Source organism: Solenopsis invicta, chromosome 1, assembly GCF_016802725.1.
Source record: "Solenopsis invicta isolate M01_SB chromosome 1, UNIL_Sinv_3.0, whole genome shotgun sequence".
Lineage (NCBI taxonomy): Eukaryota > Metazoa > Arthropoda > Insecta > Hymenoptera > Formicidae > Solenopsis > Solenopsis invicta.
In genome coordinates, this window is record NC_052664.1 from 27,466,304 (window position 1) to 27,489,415 (window position 23,112).

The 23,112-nt window shown below is 34.9% G+C and overlaps 1 protein-coding gene across 4 annotated transcripts in view; it reads right to left on the bottom strand.

The window, feature by feature from the left end:
- Positions 1 to 1,691: 1,691 nt before the first annotated feature.
- LOC105197574 (putative glutamate synthase [NADPH]) overlaps positions 1,692 to 23,112 on the bottom strand; it is a 40,153-nt gene continuing 18,732 nt past the window's right edge. For 3 of the 4 annotated variants that reach the window (XM_026138387.2, XM_039451376.1, XM_026138388.2), the window contains 25 exons: positions 22,268 to 22,393; positions 21,554 to 21,684; positions 20,686 to 20,812; positions 20,455 to 20,580; positions 19,896 to 20,039; positions 19,666 to 19,754; positions 18,608 to 18,812; positions 17,959 to 18,119; positions 15,659 to 15,764; positions 13,815 to 13,937; positions 13,203 to 13,205; positions 12,494 to 12,720; positions 12,046 to 12,145; positions 11,560 to 11,894; positions 11,229 to 11,469; positions 10,984 to 11,121; positions 10,445 to 10,630; positions 10,003 to 10,286; positions 9,081 to 9,837; positions 8,422 to 8,756; positions 8,152 to 8,290; positions 7,131 to 8,037; positions 6,434 to 6,831; positions 5,168 to 5,852; positions 1,692 to 4,821 (listed from right to left, as the gene is read on the bottom strand). In XM_026138387.2, the coding sequence (XP_025994172.2) occupies positions 4,685 to 4,821; positions 5,168 to 5,852; positions 6,434 to 6,831; positions 7,131 to 8,037; positions 8,152 to 8,290; positions 8,422 to 8,756; positions 9,081 to 9,837; positions 10,003 to 10,286; positions 10,445 to 10,630; positions 10,984 to 11,121; positions 11,229 to 11,469; positions 11,560 to 11,894; positions 12,046 to 12,145; positions 12,494 to 12,720; positions 13,203 to 13,205; positions 13,815 to 13,937; positions 15,659 to 15,764; positions 17,959 to 18,119; positions 18,608 to 18,812; positions 19,666 to 19,754; positions 19,896 to 20,039; positions 20,455 to 20,580; positions 20,686 to 20,812; positions 21,554 to 21,684; positions 22,268 to 22,384 (6,201 nt within the window). In that variant the 5' untranslated portion in view covers positions 22,385 to 22,393 and the 3' untranslated portion in view covers positions 1,692 to 4,684. The remainder of the gene's footprint in view (positions 4,822 to 5,167; positions 5,853 to 6,433; positions 6,832 to 7,130; positions 8,038 to 8,151; positions 8,291 to 8,421; positions 8,757 to 9,080; positions 9,838 to 10,002; positions 10,287 to 10,444; positions 10,631 to 10,983; positions 11,122 to 11,228; positions 11,470 to 11,559; positions 11,895 to 12,045; positions 12,146 to 12,493; positions 12,721 to 13,202; positions 13,206 to 13,814; positions 13,938 to 15,658; positions 15,765 to 17,958; positions 18,120 to 18,607; positions 18,813 to 19,665; positions 19,755 to 19,895; positions 20,040 to 20,454; positions 20,581 to 20,685; positions 20,813 to 21,553; positions 21,685 to 22,267; positions 22,394 to 23,112) is intronic. The other variant, XM_026138386.2, reaches the window with a different exon arrangement.

The following is a 23,112-nucleotide window of genomic DNA, read 5'->3' on the forward strand; positions in this document are numbered from 1 at the left end:
TTTTTACTTTTTTATTAATTATGTGTCAATGATGCATAGTAAATCAAGTGTCACATTTTTAAGTAATTCAATCACTATATGCAATTAGAATCGTCACGACATAATACTACATAATAAATTTAAAAAAATCTACGATAAAACGACTAGACCATCATTTTTTTATGAACAGTGCGTGAAACATTGAGACTTGCGGGACTTATTGTAAGATTTTTTCAGAAAGATGTAAAACATAAAGATTTCTTGAAGATTTCAGTTTGATGCATATATTGCATATGATATATTGCGGATACATCAACTTATAAAATATTTGAAATAATATTTAATTCAAGTGTATTTTCTATGTGCACATAAAAGTTTATTTCAAATAAATATTAAGTAAAGAATGAATGTATTTTAAAATTATTATCAAAAAAATATTTTTTGTAAAGACAACTCTCATTTAAAAGAAAAAAATTATAAATTGAGTAATCGCTTTTCTTAGCACGAGAATAATATTTTCCTGCGTATAAAGTATAAATAGCGATTCACAAATAAAACAGATAATTATTTAACTTAAAAAAATATTTGCCTTTTTAATTTTTTTATAAATTAATCTAATTAATTCGAAATAAAAGAATTCTTAAAAAAGAATTCCTTTCATTGCCGATTCTTATAAAGTATAAAAAGAATTACTTTTGTTTTTAAAAAGATCTCAAAATTGTAAATTCTTTTTGAACTCTTCACAATGTTTTTAGAAAAAAATAAGATGAAAAAGAATTGCTTTCATAATTCAGGAACTTAAAAAGAACTTTCTTAAATTCTCTTTGGTATTTTAGTTATAAGATATATAGCAATCACATGATTGTCGACATTTTCCAAGTAACACTCGATTGTACCGATAAAATGTCATTATCAAGATGATGCTATCTTGGTAAGCATATCAATTTCAATGCGACATTGTGTGTTACTCGGGTTTTTGCGAATTACCTGAAACGCGCGCATCCAAGCCTCATATGCGCAATCGACAACGAAACCGTAGACCGCTCTTCGAAAATAACCCTCGCAAATCACATCCGCGGCCGATCGAACAATCTCATCGCGGATAAACCCGATGATATGGCTGACGTGGTCATCTTCCATTATCTCCTGTTGTTTCGCTATAGGAATTTGAGAGAGAGAGAGAGAGAGAAGGCAAAACTTCGCCGGCGATTTTGGAGGAGCGTGATACGGATAACAAATTCGTCGATTCGTTGTTGCACTGCAAATTCCTTGGCATTTCTTCTTTCATTTGCTTTCCAGGAACGATTTTAACCCTAGCAAAATTCTGATACTAAAAAAAATACATCTGTTTGTCAACACATGTTCTTTTTTAATGAATCAGTGACCTCTGGAAAGATCAACTTAAATAAATAGAAATTTTATTTATTAAGTACTAAGAAATTCACATAAAAGATATATGTAGAATGTTTTTTTTATTTACGCTAATTTATTTCGCGTGTGGATCATAAACAAAAATTATTCTTATATTAAAAGTATCAAATAATGAATTTAACTAATTTAAATTTTATTAATAATCATAAAAGTAAATTTTGATTGATATATGTTTTTGTTATAAATTAATCATTATACATGTACGACAGAATATTGTACTATATGATCACACAAAATGGGTTAGAAAATTACTATAAACAGAAAAAGTCAAAGACGGTGTATTACTCGTAACGTTCAATATATATTTATTGTCTCAAGATATTGTATTTATTGAAATTTACATGGCTATGAATAAAAAGGTAAATTGCATTAGAAATAAATCGTCTAAATATGAAACGTTAATTTTTTTCGTTGGTAATTATTCTTCAGCGGTAGATTTCTAATTTAAGGCCTAGCTGTAGATTTTCTTCAAAAATGTGAACTTTACGAAAAATTAAAAGCTGATGCTTTTTTCTCCATAGTATACGCGTAAGTAAAAGTAATACTGCGATTTATATAAATATAAAAGCAATTCAGTAGAATATTTTCAGCTTACGAAAGCATTAAAGACGCGCAGTTAAGTAATTCGTCGATATTAACCCTTTAACCAATGTTGATTTTATTTTATTCTACTTAATGAATCCATTATTTGCAATAATTATATTTAAATCAAAACTGAGATGTTTATTTAATTCAATGTTTAATTAAAAAATAATTGAATCATTCTTTACAAAGTTATGCAATTAGTAAATTTTGAATATTGTTTATATTTAAATTATATACAATTTTTATAAAGAATTAAATCTTTTCTCTTTGCTTTTTGTGAATTCATATATTTTAAGAATGTCATGATTATTTTGCTAACAGAATTCAGATGCAATAAATTTATGATCAAGTTTATGTTTGATCACAATTATAGTTGTGCGGTTAAAGAATTAAACGATCGTTTTCTATTCACTTGCAAAAATTTGATTGTGAAATAATTGGCAGAATTATTATTATGGAATTGCAGTGAAACGACATATATATATAGTACAAGTGCTACATTGTCCTTTTATCATTTATGCTATAGCATGATCTTTCGGCAATTCGTGTTAACTTTTCTCATCGATAATATAAGCAGATCTGTAATAATACGCTAGGCAACCTAGGCGAATGCCCAAGAATGCTAAAAATACTAGTGACCATATACTGGAGAACAAGAAATAAGTGTACCATAAAGTATTCGTATGCCATCATTTTATTTTGCAATAATATTAATTGTTCATCACACATTCTAAAAGAAAGATGAAACAAATCTGTATACAAACTTTTATTGTTTGTATCTTTAGTCCTTAAATAATAAATGTAGTTTTTAACTAAAAATTATTACAAAGCAAATTCATTAAGGTCGAATTAAAAAAATATTTAATAATAATGAAATAATATAAAATCTACTAAAGTAATATCTTTAATTATAAAAATATTTTTATACTGCTAATTAAATAATAAACGTCACAGATATGTTGTCGCTCATAGTTTTATATACGATGTATCAGTACAACGTAATATTTTAAAATATATCTAAATATTTTAAAATATATAACATCTATATTTTATAGATGTTGAGTTTATCTGCTATTGACTAATAAAATGAGATTCAAAAAAATAAAGATGATAATGTATGAATATTATTTTATTATATAACGCTTTATGGTCTATTCATGTTTACATCCTTAATTGCTAATTAAAACGTACAGAGGAAAAATGGCGATATACGAATACTTTTTGTACTTACACATAAACTTCGTTAATAATCACAATCGAACGTTTTGCGTTATAACGGAATAAATTTTTAATTGTATTTGAAGTACCTAAACTGCATAATAATTAAGAATATCATTTCTGCTTTTTCAATATTTGCTCTGAAAAGCTGGAAAACACTAGTAGTTTCATACAGGTGTGCTTTATAAATAATGCTTTACTGAAACATCTCTCTTTATTTTTATTTTTAAAATAATTTGTAGTTGCACGTTTAAAAGAATATTTTAGCATAGGCAAAGTATATCGCCTAATATAAATCCGTCGGAGTTACGTATCCTGCTATCAGCTCATTTTTCAGTATGTTTTCCTATACTCAAAGCTCTAGTTCTCTCGCGTATGATTAATTCTAATTGGACGAACGAGATGTTTAGACGATTCCACTACAGAAAAATTACATTTATTATTCGATACGGATACTCTGATACGGAGAGATTCACGCCACAAAAATTATCGTACTTCGTTTCTCGTTTCTCACTTGATTATCACATCCTCAGATCGAGGTCTGAAAATCTTCCGATTCTTAAATCCTCGAATGCTTGTAATCGCTTGAAACCTGCGAATACTCGAATGCCAAGCTCTTTAATTTTTCGAATTTCCTAGTGTCTTATTGGCAGATTTTTGGACTTCTTTATCAGCAATTCTAAATTTTTTAAATTTCTTATTTTCCAAATAACCGATGTTAAATTTTTCGATTTTAAAGTTGTTATCTGCAAAGGATAAAATTATTAAATTTTTATCATATACATTGACATATAAGTTAGATGTGATTAAACAATTTTTGAAATAAAAGATTTTTTAATTTCTTGGATAAAATTTCTATATGTTTAAATTCTTGATTTTCAAAATGTCTTGACAGAATGCTTAAATTCTTGCACAATTTTGAGTTACATATTCCTTTATCTCTTTATAATTAAAAATCTTTAATTTTTTTAATTCTTTAATTTTCATATCTGAAGTTGGAACTTGTTTTTCTAATGGCCTCGTTGTTAGATCCTTGAATATTTGAATTCTTGAACCCTAATTCTTAATTGTCGTAAAATTCAGATACACGAATTTTCTGGTCTTTAGGTTCTTAACAATTTCAGATGTTCAATTCTTTAAATTTTTGAGTCATTTAGTCCTAGGAAAATCCTTCGATCTCCACATCCTAGGAATTATGAATCATTGGATTACTGGAAGTTTGAATCCATGGATTTTCACGAATGTTTACATTCTTCGGACTCTTGAATTTCTGAATTCTACGATTCTAGGCTTGTATCTCCTTGGATTCTATGGAACTTTCGAATCCTCGAGTCCCACTCGCATCCTTAGATCTCTAAGGAATCTTTCCTTGCCTCCTGAGAGTCGGTAGACGACTCTTTCCTTGCAGTACGCGTGCACGGGGATCTTTTCTTTGTTTTAATTGGAAGACCAACATCCATCATGAAGGTCCTTAAGCGCTAACGCCAATTATGACACCACCGCTTCCGGGAAGGCCGGTTTCGCCCATCAAGGCCAAATCAACTTCCTTCGCAGCCATTCTGCCTTCTGCAATCGCCCATACCACGAGAGACTGTCCACGTCTGCAATCTATTTTACAAAAAAATTTATATAATAATGTTCATGCTTTTGTGTAATTATACTTAAATTAATTTAGATAACTATCAGTTTTGATTTAAAACGACTTTGATAATCAAAAGTTTGTGTGACAAGGTAGAAAGTTACAAGTTAAATATTAAAAAATATATATATTAAAGTTCTATATATACGTAATAAAAGCAAACAAAAGACATTATAAGCTTTTAAAGAAATAAGATCATTAGTAAATTTATAATAGATGCAAGATCTGAACAACTTTTTTTTTTTGTAAAACTGAAGATATAAATTCAATAAAATAATTCTTTTTGTATAATATCATGATACATTATACACTAACCGCCTGCCGCATATATTTTGGGTAAACTTGTACAATATTTTCCAACTGGAGTTTTATAGTTTCCTCTTTCGTCCATTGCAGCATTCACTTCCGTGGCGATGTACTTCTCAGGTCCGAGGAAGCCCATGGCGAGTAGTACCAAATCGCACTTGTACACTTTTTCTGAATTTGGTACCTCTTCCATCTTCCATCGACCATTCTCATCCTTTCGCCACTCCACGTTCACCGTCTTAATGCCACTCACGTGGCCGTTTCCGTTGTCCAGGAATTCCTTGCTCAACGTACTGTACCTACGCGGATCTCGGCCGAATTTCAGGGACACCTCCTCATGACCGTAGTCAACCTTGAACACTCGTGGGAATTGAGGCCACGGATTATCGTTGCCCCTTTGGGCTGGCGGTTCGGGCAAGATTTCGAAGGTTGTAATTGTCTTCGCACCCTGACGTAGCGAAGTTGCTATACAATCGCATCCGGTATCGCCGCCACCTATGATGATAACATCCTTATCCTTGGCCATCAGCCGCATATCTAGGTGCGCTGCGTTACCCATTTGTTTCTTTTGCCAGTGCTCTAGGAAGCTCACGGCAAAGTGAATTCCCTCCAGCTGTCGACCCGGAATCGGCAGATCTCGCGGCCATGTCGCGCCTGTACATAACAGTATCGCGTCGTATTGTTCTTGAAGTTCCTACAATAATATATATATACGCGTGAGTGAATTAGTATAAAAAACAAGGAGTATTATATAATTTTGTTGTACAAATAGTAAATGGAAAAATCTATATTGGAATGTTTTATAATTCTGTAGAGAAGTTTTAAAAATTAAGAATTTAAAGATATGGAAATTTTATCCAAGAAATTGAAAAATTTTACATTAAAAAAATTTTTTTAATTACATCTAACTTATACAAATATAAATTTTTATTTCAAATAATAGTTTTTGGGATACAAGGATTTAAAGCTGGTCAATCACAAATATATTTAGACAGTCGTATGCCTATGAATCACGTGAGCGGAAATAGTGATCGCACGACAGGTAACCATCTAAATGTAATTTCTGACTGATCAACTTTAACTCTTTATATTTTAAAAATTACCGCTCAAAACAAAAATCTACAAATAATATTTTTCAAAAACTTTTTTGTTATATTATTTTAGTTCATGAATTTTAGGATGCCTTCTAAATATCAATAAAAATATCAAATTTTCTCTACATAATATAAATATATGAAATTGTAAAAAACTGTCACATAAAATACGTTCGCTTACCTGCATTGTAATATCCTTGCCTACATCGACATTCGTTCTGAAGATGATTCCTTCCGCGGCGAGTAGAGAGACTCTTCTTTGTACGACCTGTTTGGATAGTTTCATAGTCGGTATGCCATACTGCAGCAACCCGCCGATTCTGTCATTTCTTTCAAATACGGTCACTGTATGACCTGCTTTATTCAATTGATGAGCGGCGGCTAAACCTGCGGGACCGGATCCGACTACAGCTACTAACCGTCCGGTTCTACGGGTTGGCGGATGAGGCATGACCCAACCTTGCTCAAATGCATGATCGATTATGGCACACTCGATATTCTTGATTGTCACTGGTGGTTCAGAGATTCCCAGGACGCATGCACCCTCGCAAGGTGCGGGGCAGACTCTTCCAGTAAACTCTAAATTATTTAATTTCACAGAATTAGACACAGTTATCCATATACTTAATTAATTTAAAAAAATGAGTAAAAAGAGATAAAATTATCAGATTGGAAAAATATTTGGCAAAGAAAAATAACTAGTATATTGCTCTCGTGAAATAATAATAAATACAATAAATTATTTTTTACATATATAAAAAATTTTTATATGTAAAAAATAAAATCATGTTTGTTAGTAGATGAATAGAAAAAAATTTATCATCATAAAATGAAGTAGGATTCACAGCAAAAATATTCTCTAATATGAATTGACGTACCAGGAAAATTATTAGTTTGCAACAATTGATTCAAGGCCTCTTTCCAGTTTTGGTGAAACACGAGGTCGTTCCACTTAGGAATGATGTTACCCAATGGGCAACCGTGACTGCTCTGACAAAATGGCACGCCGCACTCCATGCACCTTGCCGCTTGCACTCGCAGAGTCTTCCTAACACCCTGGAAATTGTATATTTCATCCCAATCATCTATACGCTTTTCGGCCGGTCTGTACATGATCTTCTGTCTTGAATATTTCATGAAACCTCTGATCTTGTCCAACTTTCGTTGTGCCATATCCGCGTCTTCTATAGAATCCTCTATATCTTTGATCTTGCCGTTCGTCATTTGTGCGTTACCATTAATCATGCTGGGAGTTTGTTGCTTCGCCTCCTCCAGCTGTTTGAGTGCTCGCTGGTACTCGTAAGGGAATACCTTGACAAATCTCGTGGTCGGTTCTGGCCACGTGGCGAGCAAATCTTGTGCAATCAGCGAATCTGTCTTCTCGATAAATTCCTCCAGTAATTGTTTCACATAAGCAATTTCTTCTGGCTTGTTGAGCGGCAACAACTCCACCATTTCTGGATTGCACTTGCTCTTGAAAGAGCCGTCGACATCCAAGACGTACGCGATTCCACCGGACATTCCAGCCGCGAAATTCCTGCCGGTAAGACCCAGGATCAAGGCGCAACCGCCGGTCATATATTCACAACCATGATCACCCACACCTTCCACCACGACAATTGCCCCACTGTTACGCACGCTGAATCTCTCGGCAGCGATGCCACGGAAGTAGGCTTTTCCGGAAGTAGCTCCGTAAAGACAGACATTTCCGACGATCACGTTCGCCTCCGAATTGAACTCAGAGTCCTTCGGCGGGTATATGATAATTTCACCTCCACAGAGGCCCTGTGAATAAAATTGTTTATTTATCTTTTATGCAAAAGAGTTAAAAGCTTTTAATATTTTGATCTTCACTACAATAAAACGTCAAATTCAATAGTTTAAGAAACTTGTGCTTACTTTGCCGACGTAATCATTAGCATCGCCTTCAAGGGTGACATGAACACCCTTCGTCATAAATGCGCAAAAACTTTGACCAGCAGAACCTTTCATCTTGATATTGATGCTATGCTCGGGCAATCCATCCTCTCCAAATCGTCTGTGAAGCAATTGCAAAATAAATAAGAATAAGAAAGTTGAAATTACTATTGTTAGTAAGATAAAAATTATATATTTGTTTTGTTTTGCTTCTTTCTCGGAAGAAAAACTCGATAATATCGATATACTTACTTAGCTATATGATAACTCAACGTTGATCCAAATGCTCTGCATTCGTTATTGATGTTCATTTCGATATCAACTCGATTATGTACTCCGTTCATAACAGGCTCAGCTAGTTCAATTAGTTTATTGTCGAGTCTGTTCTCTAATTGGAAATCTTGCTTTACGGAACCACCCTTGATATTTACGCCGGGCCTTAAGTCCAACGCATTTCGCAGAATGTTGTTGAGATTTAAGGTTTTGGCTTTTTCAACAGAGATGTCATCACGTACTTTAAGAAGGTCTGTGCGTCCGATTAGATCTTGGAATTTGCGGATGCCCAGGCTCGCCATATGCGAACGTACCTATAAAAACAAGAAAAATAATAAATTCAGTAGATGTTAAAATAATATTCACAAAAACTAAAAATTGTATATTATATTTATATAATTTATTTATATTCAAATTTCTTAAAATTTTAATATAAAAATCCAATTTAATTAACATTCTATTATTAATATTCGAATTTCAGGAACAAAAAAATATTTAAAATCATAATAAAATAAAAACATGAAAATAACAGTAAAAACGAATAATACATAAACAGAAGCAAAGTAAAAGCTAAATAAAAAAAAAAATATATCACGGAAAGTAAAAATGGAAAAAATTTTAATCTAAGTCAACCTTACCTCTTCAGCCAATGCGAAGAAGAAGTTGATTACATGTTCTGGCTTGCCCTCAAATTTCTTTCGCAATACTGGATCTTGCGTGGCGATGCCAACTGGACAGGTGTTCAAGTGGCATTTTCTCATCATTGTGCAGCCCATTGCAATTAACGGGGCGGTACTGAAACCAAACTCGTCCGCCCCAAGCAGCGCAGCCACCACAATATCGAAACCCGTGCGCAATTGACCGTCTGCTTGAACAATAATGCGTGATCTCAGATTGTTCATTGTCAGCACCTGATGCGTTTCGGCGATGCCCAATTCCCAGGGCAATCCGGCGGATTTGATGCCGGTCCAGCTGCTGGCGCCGGTGCCGCCATCGTGGCCGGATATCACTACGTGTTCGGCTTTACCCTTAGCAACGCCGGCGGCGACAACGCCCACGCCGACCTCGGATACGAGCTTGACGGAAATGCGGGCATTTGGATTGGCGCATTTGAGATCGTAGATAAGTTCAGCCAGATCTTCAATGGAATAGATGTCGTGATGTGGTGGTGGCGAGATCAAACCGACCCCAGCTACCGAGTGCCTGGTGGCGGCAATCTCTGCAGTGACCTTATAACCGGGAAGCTCGCCACCCTCACCGGGTTTCGCGCCTTGCGCCATCTTGATCTGCAGGTCGTCTGCGTTCGCCAGGTAACTGGCAGTAACGCCAAAGCGACCACTCGCTACTTGCTTGATAGACGATCGCTTGCTAAACTCTGGATCCTGGTTCAGATACCTATTGATAACGATAACAGCTGTTTACAGATTCAATCAACATCATTTATGATAATTACCGCAACTATCGTAATAGTTGCGGTAATTATCATAAATGATGTTGATCTAGAATTCTTAAACTTGTAAATCATTTAATTCTTTATCATTTTTTTCTTTTTTATCATACCTGTCCGCGTTTTCACCACCTTCACCGGTGTTCGATTTGCCGCCGATACGATTCATAGCGATTGCCAGAGTAGTGTGAGCTTCCAAGGAGATGCTGCCGAAACTCATTGCGCCGGTCGCGAAGCGTTTTACGATTTCCGACGCAGCTTCCACGTCTGTGATGGAAATCGGATTACGCGAATTCTTCAGTTCGAGTTGGCCACGCAAAGTGCAAGCTTTGACCACTTCCATCGTCGTCTTACGATAATTCTCATAAGCAGGGTTGTTCTTGGAGACAACATATTCCTGATAAAAAAAAAAAGGTTATAAAAAAAACGCATTTTATATACTTATATTCTTTTTTAAAATAAGAACTTTGTACCTTTTACGTTTTTTAGTAAATGTAAATTGTTTATATAATATTTTAATTTTTTTAATGTTATGTCTGAAAATGTTTTTGTTACCTGTAAACTAGCGATGCTGACGGGATCATTGATATGTTTCTCGCCACCGGATCGCCAGTGATAAATTCCTGGATTACGAATGACCAACAAATCCATCGGTTTATCCCAGTATGTTATTTGATGTCGCTCGAACGCCTCTTTGCCCAAAATATCAAATGTCACACCACCAATACGAGAGTGAGTGCCCTGAAAAATTCGAGTGTGCATAGTTGCGATTAACCAAAATATTATTTACTAATAAGATAAATAAGATAAATAAAACTTAGCTAAGATGCATCATTCAAAAAGTTTGAATCATTGAATAATCATTAATTGGATCCAATTGCTAATCATTTGCATCTGAAGAATGAAATAATGTTCTTTGAAAAACAATTTTTAATTTACTTATATTTGATTACAAATTTGAAAAATTTGTAAAAATTAAAAACGTTTAATAAATTTTTTTATATATTGGAAGTTATATATTTTTAATGACAAAGTATATGAATGTTTTTCTTTAAAAAAATCTCGTATTATGGACTATAATATGAAAAATGTACCTTGAAGCACTTATCGATGACTTCGTCGGCCAATCCAACTGCTTCGAATATCTGCGCTCCTTTGTAGGATTGCAAAGTCGAGATTCCCATCTTGGCCATCACTTTCGCAATTCCTCGTTCCATAGCTTCTGCGTAATTCTGCAGAATTTAAGCGATTAATTATTTTTATTTTTATATTTTATACATATTCAAACAAAAAGACTCTTTTTATTTCCAAACAATAATTTTCGTTTTGTGAGGCTTACCTTATAAATAACATCATCGGTAAAGGTTTCATCGAAAACGTGATCCGCTCTCAGATTTTTCGCCATCTCAAATACTAAGTAAGGACATATGGCGTCCGCCCCGTAACCAAGTAGCACGCAAATGTGATGCACCTCTCGGGCCTCGGCGGTTTCCAATATAAGACCAACCTTCATTCGCTGTCTTTCTTCGATTAAATGATGATGAACGGCGCCCAGAGCCAACAGGCTGCTTACCGGAACTCTAAAATCAATAAATAAATTTTAGTCTTTTTTTTTTCTTTTAAAATTAATTTAGAATATTGATATTTTAATTTACAGATTGGACTCTTACCTTGTCGGACCACCTTGTCGATCGGATAGCACGAGGAGCTGATAACCGTCTCTAGCGGCCGCATTAGCCTCGTTGTTAACGCGATTCAGCGTCTTCAACAAACCTCCAGGCCCGTCTTCAACAGGGTAAGTGATATCGATTACTTTTGCTCTCCAATTGCGATGAGTCGTGTGCTTCAGAACCTCAAGATCATTCAGAGACAATATCGGTTGAGGCAGGAATAGACGATGTACTTGCAACTCGCTCGGTTCCAAAATGTTACCCTCGGGCCCGATTGGGCACAGCATCGACATTACAATCTTCTCGCGGAATGGATCGATCGGTGGATTCGTTACCTAAATAAAAGTTATAATCGCAAAACGTTAACGCACATATCAAATATGTTTCATCGTATTTAATTGTTAAGTTGATTTCTGTAATTTCTTTTTTTTTTGCTTTTCTCTAATATTTTACGTTTCAAGGTAACGATAGTCAAATTTTACGTACCTGCGCAAATAATTGTTTGAAATACTCGTACAACAATGGCTGGAATTCCGACAAACACGCCAGAGGAGCGTCATTGCCCATAGATCCTAATGCTTCTTTTCTGAAGGCAAAGTTTCGTTGTTTTACATTAATATTTACCGAGTGATTAAAAAGTGATTGAATTATTATCATTCGCAAAAATTAGATGGTAAAATGTATTAAAACAATGGAATACAATTATATAACTGAAATCTTGAAGAAAGAAAATATTTTGATCGTAAACGATATCGGAAATTATATTTAAGTAAGCACACATTAAATTAATGTGTAATGACACATTAAATTTATGGTAAGTAATTCTTTGAATTTACGTTAATTTAATATTTCTATCTGTTCGTTATTATATGAAATATTAGATATTACATACGAAATACAACGTTGATAGGACAAAATTTATTGGTGCACATACTTGGTTTGCACCATGGGCAGAAGCAGTAAATTGATTGTCTCCAGAGTGTAACCGTAAAGAGAGAGCCGTTTATCGCCACTCCAAACTTTATTCACAGCCGAAATCTCGTTTATGTCGTTGATAGCGTTCTTTTTTGCAATGGCTGTCTCGCTGGATAGACCGTTCTCAATCACGTTCCCTGCATTGCCATTGAGAACGTGTGCGGCACGCAATTCATCCATGGTAATCTGCGTTTGAAAGAGTATCTCCAAACTACTAGTTGCCGAAATTACGCGCGTCGCAAATAAAAAAAAGATGGAGAAGTAGGATTCGCAATTGTATACACATATATGCTTTCTATGATCGAGCATAAGCAGATATCGAACTAGGAGTTTTGTTAGCGATCGAGTATTAATAAATTAATTAATAAGTTATTTAAATACAAAATACGACAGAATAAAGTTAATAGATACAGTGAATCTTCATGCAAAGTAGAATTATGTGAAATTTTCCCATGAAGGCTTCTACTTACTCGTTCATGGTATTTTTTCTACTACTATATAACTACATATTATACACACTATAACTCTTACTGATACACTTACACTCTGTATATATACTCTGTATATATACTGTGCATTTATACTCTGATACTTTTTTATTGCTACTTCTACCTGTACACCATATTGATAAAAATCAACATACTCAAAATGATATTATTACAACTCACCCTCTGCATAGGCGACGATAACAGCATGTACAGCAGTGCAAAAAAGTTAGTTTTGCGTTAGAAATGGATTTTTACGACAATTTTGGTGTAAATTTCAACACGATTACGTTATTGCAATTTTTTATTAAAACCATTGGAATTATTGGGTTAAATATTTCACAAAGATGTAACATTGATATTTGATTTCCAAATGCATTAGTTGACTAATTAGGTGCATTAATTGATGTATATGATGAGAAGAAAAGTCAAAGAGTTACTTAATTTTTGAGCTGACTCATACGCATAATGTGTGATATTATTTTTCATGCAAGCATGTTAATTGTATAATGCAACTTATATATAAAATATAAGTTATATACAATTAACAATTAAATTATAACTTGTGTATAATTCACAAGTTATATGTAATGTCTTACAATTGACATAAAAAAAACCATCATAATAGAAATGTTCGCGAAAAATTAGATAAAAGTCTTTTTGAGCAATAATTCTTTTTTATAATATAATAAAATAAAAAAAATCAGCCTTATTTTCAGAGTAAAATTTAATCACGATAATGTGACAATTGATGGCGAGTTAATCTCAAATGTAAAAAAAAGCACATTTAGCTACCTGTTCCTTGAGCCATTGAGAATGAGGCCTGCTTCGAGCAATCTGCAACTTCAGCTCGACATCCTGTATGATCCTCTTCTCTTCGGTGTCAACGAGAAGCATCCGGCCGGGTTTCAAGCGACTCTGTAAATAAAAGAGTACACCAATAATCGCCATAGAACGGGTTCGACACGTCGATGATCGACATTCATATGACAGCACTGGATGACGGTCCTACAGCTCTATACAAACCTAGTCCCTAGATGACAAATTATACATCATACATGATACATGATCAAAAAATAAATAAAATACGATATATGTGATTAGCTATTATACATGTATACTAACATACAGCGAGTAGGTATTGCGGATCGATCGGTGACAGTCTGCCCTTACCGACTCTTTCGGTATTGTTATCTATTTACCTTTAATCCTCGAATGTGATATTTCTGCGGCTTTATAAGAAATGGCTTTATAAGAAATGAAAGAAAATGCAAGCATAAAATATACATTTGAGGATTATCGAATCCTGGATGAAGTGAGTGATGATCGTCTCAATGGCTGACATTGGTGATCATCGGCCAGTGTAAAAGCAGAGTGCCAGTACATTACATTGTTTCGGCAATATCTGAGATCTATAGAATTCGCACAAAATCATTCGACGAGCGTTAAAATGTAAATTGCTTTATTCTTGCCCGCACGATAGAACTCTATTTATTTATCGTACACAAGCATCAGTTTCGAAGCATGTTTCGATGAACCATATGAAACGAAGCACGTTACTCATCAGACAGGACTCAACAAAAACGATACGCTTGTTGCTTCCGACAGAGATGCCAAAATGTAATGAGTAATGCATTTGTTAGACATAGATGAAATATGATAAAAAAAGTGATTTGTGTAGTAAACAAATCGCATGATGGTGCTTGCATCCCAGAACGAAGACGCCCATAGATTTAAGAACCTGGCCGAGGACGCAACATATGTAACCAAGGACGTACATGATCAACGATTTGTATAACCAAAGACCTCTGGAACTCAAAATTGGCGTATAAGCATGCAATTATCAAGCCGTAAATCTGAAAAAACCATTATCCCGTGGAATCAACAAGCTATCTCAAATTTCTCCCAGTCTTTACTATTATTTTGTTAATCTCGACTTGTTCGATTTTCGAATAGAGTTCTGCCGTATCGCCGCCTCCTCTTGCTCCTCCTCTAATAAGAAATCAGCGAGAGGTCAACAAAGCGGGTTGTTTTGTGACACAATAATAATTAGTTGACGAGAATGATGGCGAGAAGCCGCGTTATCGAAGCTGTATATGTGCTTGAGAGTTTCACCGAACAAAAAATCGCTCTGTCAGAAAGTATTCTCGAAAATAACCAAGTAAGGGGCTCACTTTTGGCGCCCAGTATTATCGTCCGCTAAACAATCCTGACAAAAGTTGCTCTCTCGGACAGCGAAACTTTCAAATGACATTAAAAAATCCAAGGCGGCTTATCGCGCAGTTAAACGCGCAAGCACTGCTTTTGTACAACTGTAATGCGAGCAGACTCATTCGTCGCTTCCGCGTAGAAGGTTCCTTAGCCAGGGAGAAAAGGGTCCGACTTCTCCGGGTAGACGCGAGGGTCTCCTTGGTTGCTCTTCCACTAGCTGAAATTGCTGTATATGGGAGAGAAATGTAGAGAATAGGCGCGGAGATGAGAGAATAGGGGGCTGGGGGGAGAAGATTGAGCATACGGGGGTTGATTTTCGTCGATAAATCATAAATCACTGCGAACTAGCTGTCTCCGCCTCAGACAGAGTGAGAGACACTCCCGTGGGACCGGCTGGTGCTTGGGATGCGCATATTTCCTTCGTTTACCTTCAGGACTACATTGCTGGGCGGAGTATCATAGACGCCCACTTCGGACGCCATCACCATCATGTTATCCTTAGTGACGTAGAAGCGCGACGGGCGCAGGCCGTTTCTGCCAAACAAAAATTCAAAAAGGTCTTTTGTATTTCACACCACCTCTGTGTCTCGCGCTAGGTATCAGCTGAGTGAACTACATTGCTGTTCGTTCGCTTGCCTGCCTTCCTGCTGGCTTACTCGCGTTATACTCTCTTTCGCTCTCTATATCATCTTTCTTTCTCTCGCTCTCTTTCTCTCTCAGTCTCTTGGCCTAGGCCCTATTTACCTGCGTTATCAGCACGTTGGGACAACGATGGACACTTAGTAAATTGTAAACATCGATTCTCACTTCGGCTGTACAGAGCAAGACAGGGCAAAGGGAAGTCGCGCGAAATTCTTCTGACGTATCTTTTGATTTTTGAAAAATTTGTTTCTGAGATTTTTGTCTTTTTTTACGTTCAAGAGAACTGCACTTTTATTATGAATAATTACTATTCATATTTTATAGTAATTTCATGTTTTGGAAGATGCTACAGATTTACTGTTAATGTTAAAGTTAAACGATAAACTGAAACGATTGTTTCATTACTAAAACATTAATAAGTAATTGAAAATGAGCTACTATAACAAATATAATAAATCTAATGAGATATGTTTAATTTAATAATTAGTTTAATAATTAAGCCAATAGAGATAGAATAGAGGAGAGTATAAAAACAAAATATTAAAACAGAAATTTGCTTAATTGCCAACTAGAATAGAAAAACTAAAAGATTTTGGAAAATCTATCTGTAATATCTATTACTTTTAGTTCTAGAATACTTTAAAACAATCGATTAATCAACATTGTTACATCAATTTTCTTTTTTACAATTAATTTTTTTTACTTTCATGTAAAAATAAAATAGCGTCTCGATTAAATGGAAGTTTTAACAAATTTCCTAAAAATATCTATTTTCTCCAAGAATATTTTTATATTGTACATTTTATTTCGCGTTATCTTAATAGTAGAATAAAATTAGATTCATGGGGTGAATGGTGTTTTTACCCTATCCCCCATTCGATTGCACGACTTTCCTCTGCTTTAGAAATCCATGTTTACCTGTACCCGAGTGTATCTTTACGTGTGCACCGTTCTCATATATTTCGTGAGCACCGTTAATCCTGCTGAATGCATCTTGCAAAGCATAGGCAATACGCCCACGTAGCCTAGCATTCTTTCTTCGCGGCTCCTCTAACAAACGACACCGCAGGGTCCTTTCGTTCGGCTCGTTTCTCTTTCAATAGGATTCTTTCAACACTTTGAATTCCACTTCGATTCAATTTTTTGCATCTCTACATCCCGCGCTGAATTTATTTTTGAACTGTACTTTGAAGAACTTTTCCAATAATGAGAATAATGTGGTAATACTTTCGATTTACATTAATAGTGTTATAGTGATAAAAGATTAATAAGTAAGAAAATACCTATAATATTGTAAGGATGTTGCTAAGAGATAATTAGATCGCGTGACATTTTACACTTTTTAATTTAATTAATGTTTATTTTTAGCTGTCAACATAGATTTCAATTTCACATTGAAACATTTTTTTTTTCAAATTCTATATTTTTCTATAAAAAAAAAAAAAAAATTACGATGATACTTGCGATATTAATTTGCTATTCCATGGAATTATTTTAATGCAAAAAATTCACTCGCTTACCTGTGCAGCTTCCAGCAAATTTATGTGAATTCTTTCTAATGGTTTCGGGGAATCTTATGCAACAGCAAATTAACACACATTTATCATTCGCATTTTACAGATATATATACAACATATATATTGACAGTTAAGAGATTAATTTATTTCACCGCATTTATTTTATTTGAATCGAATATTTTGTAGTTTATAAATTTTAGAATTTTGTAAATTAATAAACTAATGAATATATCTCACGTAATGTTAACAATTTCTTCTCAAAAGAAACAATATTGAGAAGGATTTCACACTATATTTATGTTTAATGTGAAAACATTTTGAATTATAAAATGCGGCATGTGCAACGTCAGCGCAACTGGATTCAAAGTGTCGAAAATCAATGGAGCCAAAGATCCAAGAATTCGCACAATCGCGAATCATTTTTGATTCGAGGAGTCGCAAACTCATAGGTCAATGGGCACACACAATGTCGCAAAGGTAGGTCACTAAACAGCACGAACGAGAGGGAAGTGGAGCCTACGTAAAAACGTGTAATAAACAAGACATAACGAGAGATAAAAAATTTCTACCTGTCCAAGATAGCGCCGACATAGCGGCCGTCGGTGAAGGTGAGAAGAGCCGGGCCGTCCCAGGGTTCCATGACGCACGCCGCCCAGTGATAGAAGTCTCGCTTTTCAGTGGCCATCGTCAAGTCGTTCTGCCAAGCTTCTGGTACCATCGTCATGACAGCCTGGATTCAGTAATGACGTTTCAAGCGTTTGTTCGAGGACCGAGTTTCTTGAAATCGAGAAACTGCGAAACTAGGGAATCGTGTCAATCGTGTAACGCGCGAGGCAACCCGAAGAATTGGAATAAAGAGTTTTGTCATACAAATTCGAAAGTAAATGGCGTCTTAGATCTTTGGAAGTGGGGACAGAGATTTAGATAAAAAAAGGAGGATTTGGAGATATCTAGGAAAAGTGTAGAAATCCTTTAAAATTAAGGAACTAAACTCAAGAACCAAAGAACAAGGACTATTGTAAAATAAATTTTATAATATCAAGGAAAGTCTGTCTTAGAATCTGTCTAAATCTGTGAAATTAACTCATGACAATAAGTATCTTCAAGAATAATAATTAGTAGAAATTTAATTTTTACGAAATCGAGGATTCATATCATGTATTTTATATTTTAATATTAGACGGCATATTTCTGGTATATTTCATAGCGTCAATTTACCTCGGGCAAGGAGCGTTGTCCTGCCATTACCAAGAACTCGAGCACACAGTCCGCAGATCCAGAGTCAGAGAGATTCGGTTCTACGACTGGATAGAGCTGCTTCAGCTGATCGCCATATATCTGGCTGCTCATCACACCTTCTCGCGCCTTCATAAAGTTTACATTGCCGCGCAGCGTATTAATTTCACCGTTGTGAGCAAGCAAGCTATGGACAAACGTCGCACATTATGTTTCCGCTATTTGCGGAAAATACGTTTTCTGCGGAAACTACAATTAAACTACAATCATAAAACTTGATTTATTTTTATAAAGGACCGGAATTGCGAGAGTAGGATTGAGTTTTGCAGTGTCTGCGTCATTTAGAAAAAATACGGATTTTTGATTTTGAATATATCGAAAAGGAAATACGCAGAAAAATTGAATAAAGCGAAAAGGTATCGTAACGAAGCAAATAATCGATAATTAATACGCCGACCTTGTTTGATAAGAGCTTAAAAATAAAGTCTTTATCGTATAGTCGTTTATTTATAAAATAATAAGCACTCTACTTTCATTATTGTGAAAAAAAGATTTGGAACAATTTGAATAATTTCTCGTACTTTTTAAAGTTCATTTCACCGACTTTTTCTTTCGATTTCTTTTTTACTTAAAAGAATCGTGACAGTTTCATATACTTTTCAAGCAATATAATACTGAACTTATTTGGAAAAAAAATTAGAGTACGTTTTACATGATTTATGCTCGTTCATAGCAAACTACAGATCATTTTTGAAGCGTAAATAATTCGTTGTAAACTTTTCCTTCAACAATACTTTTCAAGCAATATATATACATAACTATACAACCAAAGACAGAAAGTTATTCGTTAAAATCCTTTAACGTTAATTATTTTTAAAACATTTTTTTATTCGTATATTGGTTATACGAGGAACAAAAAAAAAACAAATACAAATGTTTTCTCGTTCTCAATCTGTCATTAAATGAAATAAATTATTAATTATTTCGGAAATGACCACTTATATCAACAATATTTATAGGATTTTCATGTAGTGTCTTACCGCAAAGGATGTGCTCTTTCCCAGCTCGGAAAAGTATTTGTGGAGAACCGTGTGTGTACCAGTGCCAGATAGGTCTCGAATTTCGGAGACTGATAAAAGAAAAAAATTCATGTGATATTACACTACTGTTTTCGCGACGGTATGCACAATGCATTTTACGTAAGACTTCCAGACAAGAGCGGCAATTTTTGAAGGAAAAGAAAAACGGTACGGAAATAACTCGGACTCACCTTCAAGTCCGTGAAATACAGCCATAACTGATCAGCGGTGAGCTGACCTTTGTAGACAACCGTCTTCAACGACAACGAGCAAATGTAGTATCGCAATTCCGGTCGCGGGATTATATGCGACGATCTCTTTCTCAGCACAAAAATCTAACGTACAAAATACAATTGAAATGTAAGAACGTGTAATTTATGAGCAAATCAAATAAAGGGTCCCGGCATGCGTTTTAACCTTGAAAATCGTGGCTATCTGCGACGAATTCGAGTTCTAATTTTATAAATTGGCAAAGTCGTTTAATGCCAAGTCGTTTAACTCGAAGCACGGTATATAGCGCAACTTTGAATTCATTAATAATTAATCCTTGAGGAGCCTTCCAAGATAGGCTCCAAAGATGATGTATGGAAATATTAATTATCAATCAATATTTATTTTACTAATAATTGTAGAAAATAATTTTTTTATTTTAGTTATGATATAAAGCTAGAATTTAGAGAGGTATGTATTATTGATCAGAACTAATTGATCTTAGAGGCACAACTAGACCTTGAGGATTAATCAAATTACCTGTCGTTTAAGCGTTTCCGCGTCTTGATCGCCGGTAACGAACACTTGACGCATGTATGGTTCGCATTTCTTCGCCACTTGACCAATCTGGGTCCTATCAGTGGGAACGTCACGCCAACACAATACCTATGAATCACGCAATTTCGAGAATATATCAAGTATTCAATGCATACAAAATAACGCGGTAATCTAAGCATCGAGTTCGATCAATAAATAATAAGGATATCGTACTCTTAAATTGCACTCCTTAGCTACTTTCTCAAACCCGGCTTCCGCCTCCTTGTAAGTGTTCTTGTCGAGGAATAAGATACCAGTCGCGTACCGTCCGAACTCGGGCAGTTCGATATTTTGCTGTTGGCTGTAATACGAAAAATAACTCGACTAATTCGCATAAAAATTCTGTACAATTAACGATAGTTTCTACGATTTGTTGAAATCGGTACAAGGATTTGTGGATTTAGAAATCTAAGAAACTATAGACTCAGAGATCTGACAAAACAAAGATCTGTGACGAAAGATTTATAGGACTGTGCCAAGGATTTATGAAATTAAGAGCGATATAGATAAATGTTTAAGCAATAATAGATGTGACATTATGGATTTGGGGAAACTCACGTGACAATCTCAAGGAACTTCTACGTAATCGAGAAACGAAATACTTGCATGAAGGATTTACATTATAAACGGTTTATGAATCGTAGAAATTACGTGAAATTGCCCCTTTGTGTGTGTGATGTAAATAATTGCACTCAATTATTTATAAGACGTTATCAACTTTACATACTCGATATCAAGATCTTGAATAAAAATTGCGAAGATATCAAAATCGTGACTGATATAATAGTAATCGAGTTAAGACGCAATTCTCAAATTTTTACGATGACATTACGTAATTGAGTTAGAATGTGTAATTAGAGTCTAAAATTAATTGAAATTAAATTTTCAGTTCGCAATCAGATAGCACACAGCGCCAAGTGTGATGTGGGCATTTGGCTCGGGTAAGATTAAATCGGACATTTCACGAGGGCACTAAAAATTGTAAAGGTTTGAGAAACTGGACGCGATCTCGTTGACAAATAAATTTCTGGGACTCTCTTACCGAATTTCATTGGCATAGTAATCATGCGGTATTGCGCAAAGCACACCGGCGCCGTCACCAGTGTCGTTATCACAGGCGCATGCCCCCCTATGATTCATTCGCGCCGACAATGTCTGAGCATCTCGAATGATCTGAAATTCGTAGATAATGTATCCATAAATATGAGAAAATCGGTTCGACCTCATTATGATGCACAAAAAAAAAAAAAAATAAAATCGTAAAACTGTAATACATTGTCAATGAATTGTTTATCTCTAAGACAGAAAAAGAACCTTGTTTCTTTCTCAGATATTCCATTAATTTACATTTTTTTTTATCTAATCAATTTTCTGTGTACTTTAAGTGGCGCATATCTTTAAAATTACGCACTTTTAAATTTCAGACTGTTATATAATTCAATATCGTGTGAATCTTTCTTTCTGAAACTTGAAGACGGCGACGTAATTACTCTGAGCTTTTTATTATCAATAATTCTGAATTTCTTCCCGATACTTATCTCAGAAAATCATTAGTATGACATATATTATCATTTTCTGCATTTAGCTGTTTATCTTCACTTTTTTACTCACGCTATGCTCAATGCGATACAACAACGCAGTATATGTACGTACATATTTAATAGACTGCAAAGATCAAACGCGCCTCACTCGAGAGACATAGGTCGTTCTTTGAACTTTATATGTAAAAGGCAGACGAAGCTTAAAATCGACTCACCTTGTGCGACCTCTTCCCGTCAATGGCGACGATAAAACCAACGCCGCAAGCTTCTCGTTCGAGGGTAGGGTCATATAGACCTTGCTTCGGAGGCAAGGTCCACGGCTCGGAACTCATATTCTTAATCTGAAAGAAAAAAATTCAAAACGTCATTTCGATCGATAATAATTCTTAATCGCTTGAACTGTTTCTCTTATTTTTCTCTCACACGTAAACAATTTGAATCAATGTCAATGTTTTCTTCATTTTAAGGTATTTTTAGTAATATATAAAAATATATTACTAAAAATAGTATTAATAGTATACAAAATCAATTATTTATCTCGATGGAAAAAGAACTAGAGTACGTTTTACGTGATTTATGCTCGTTCATTGCAAACTACGTAATAGATAATTTTTCTGACGTAAATAATTCGTTGTAAAAAATCCTTTAAACAATTTTTAATCACGTGCATTATTCTAATCGTCATAAATGTGCATTTAACATAAACGCGCAATTATCACAATCTACTAGTATACTTAACGGATAAATGTCACGTTAGCAGATGCGTATTTTAGGGGTAGAGATCGCGAGAACGTCGAGGCGGGGATATTCGCAGGATATTGCATTGTCGGCATTACGTAAAGCCAATGCGTATTCATTAAGCGTAACAGATACGTAATGTCGCCGACATCATCGTCGCGGTCGTCGTCGTGTCGGCAGCAATATGATGATCGGTGTGTAAACAAAATGAAGAAAATACGTCAAAGAGATCGGTGTCGAGAGGCGTTCACGTGGTCGATCGATGTACCAAGCGTGCGACAGGGGTGGCCAAATCGCTCGATAATCTTCCTTGTTTATTTGC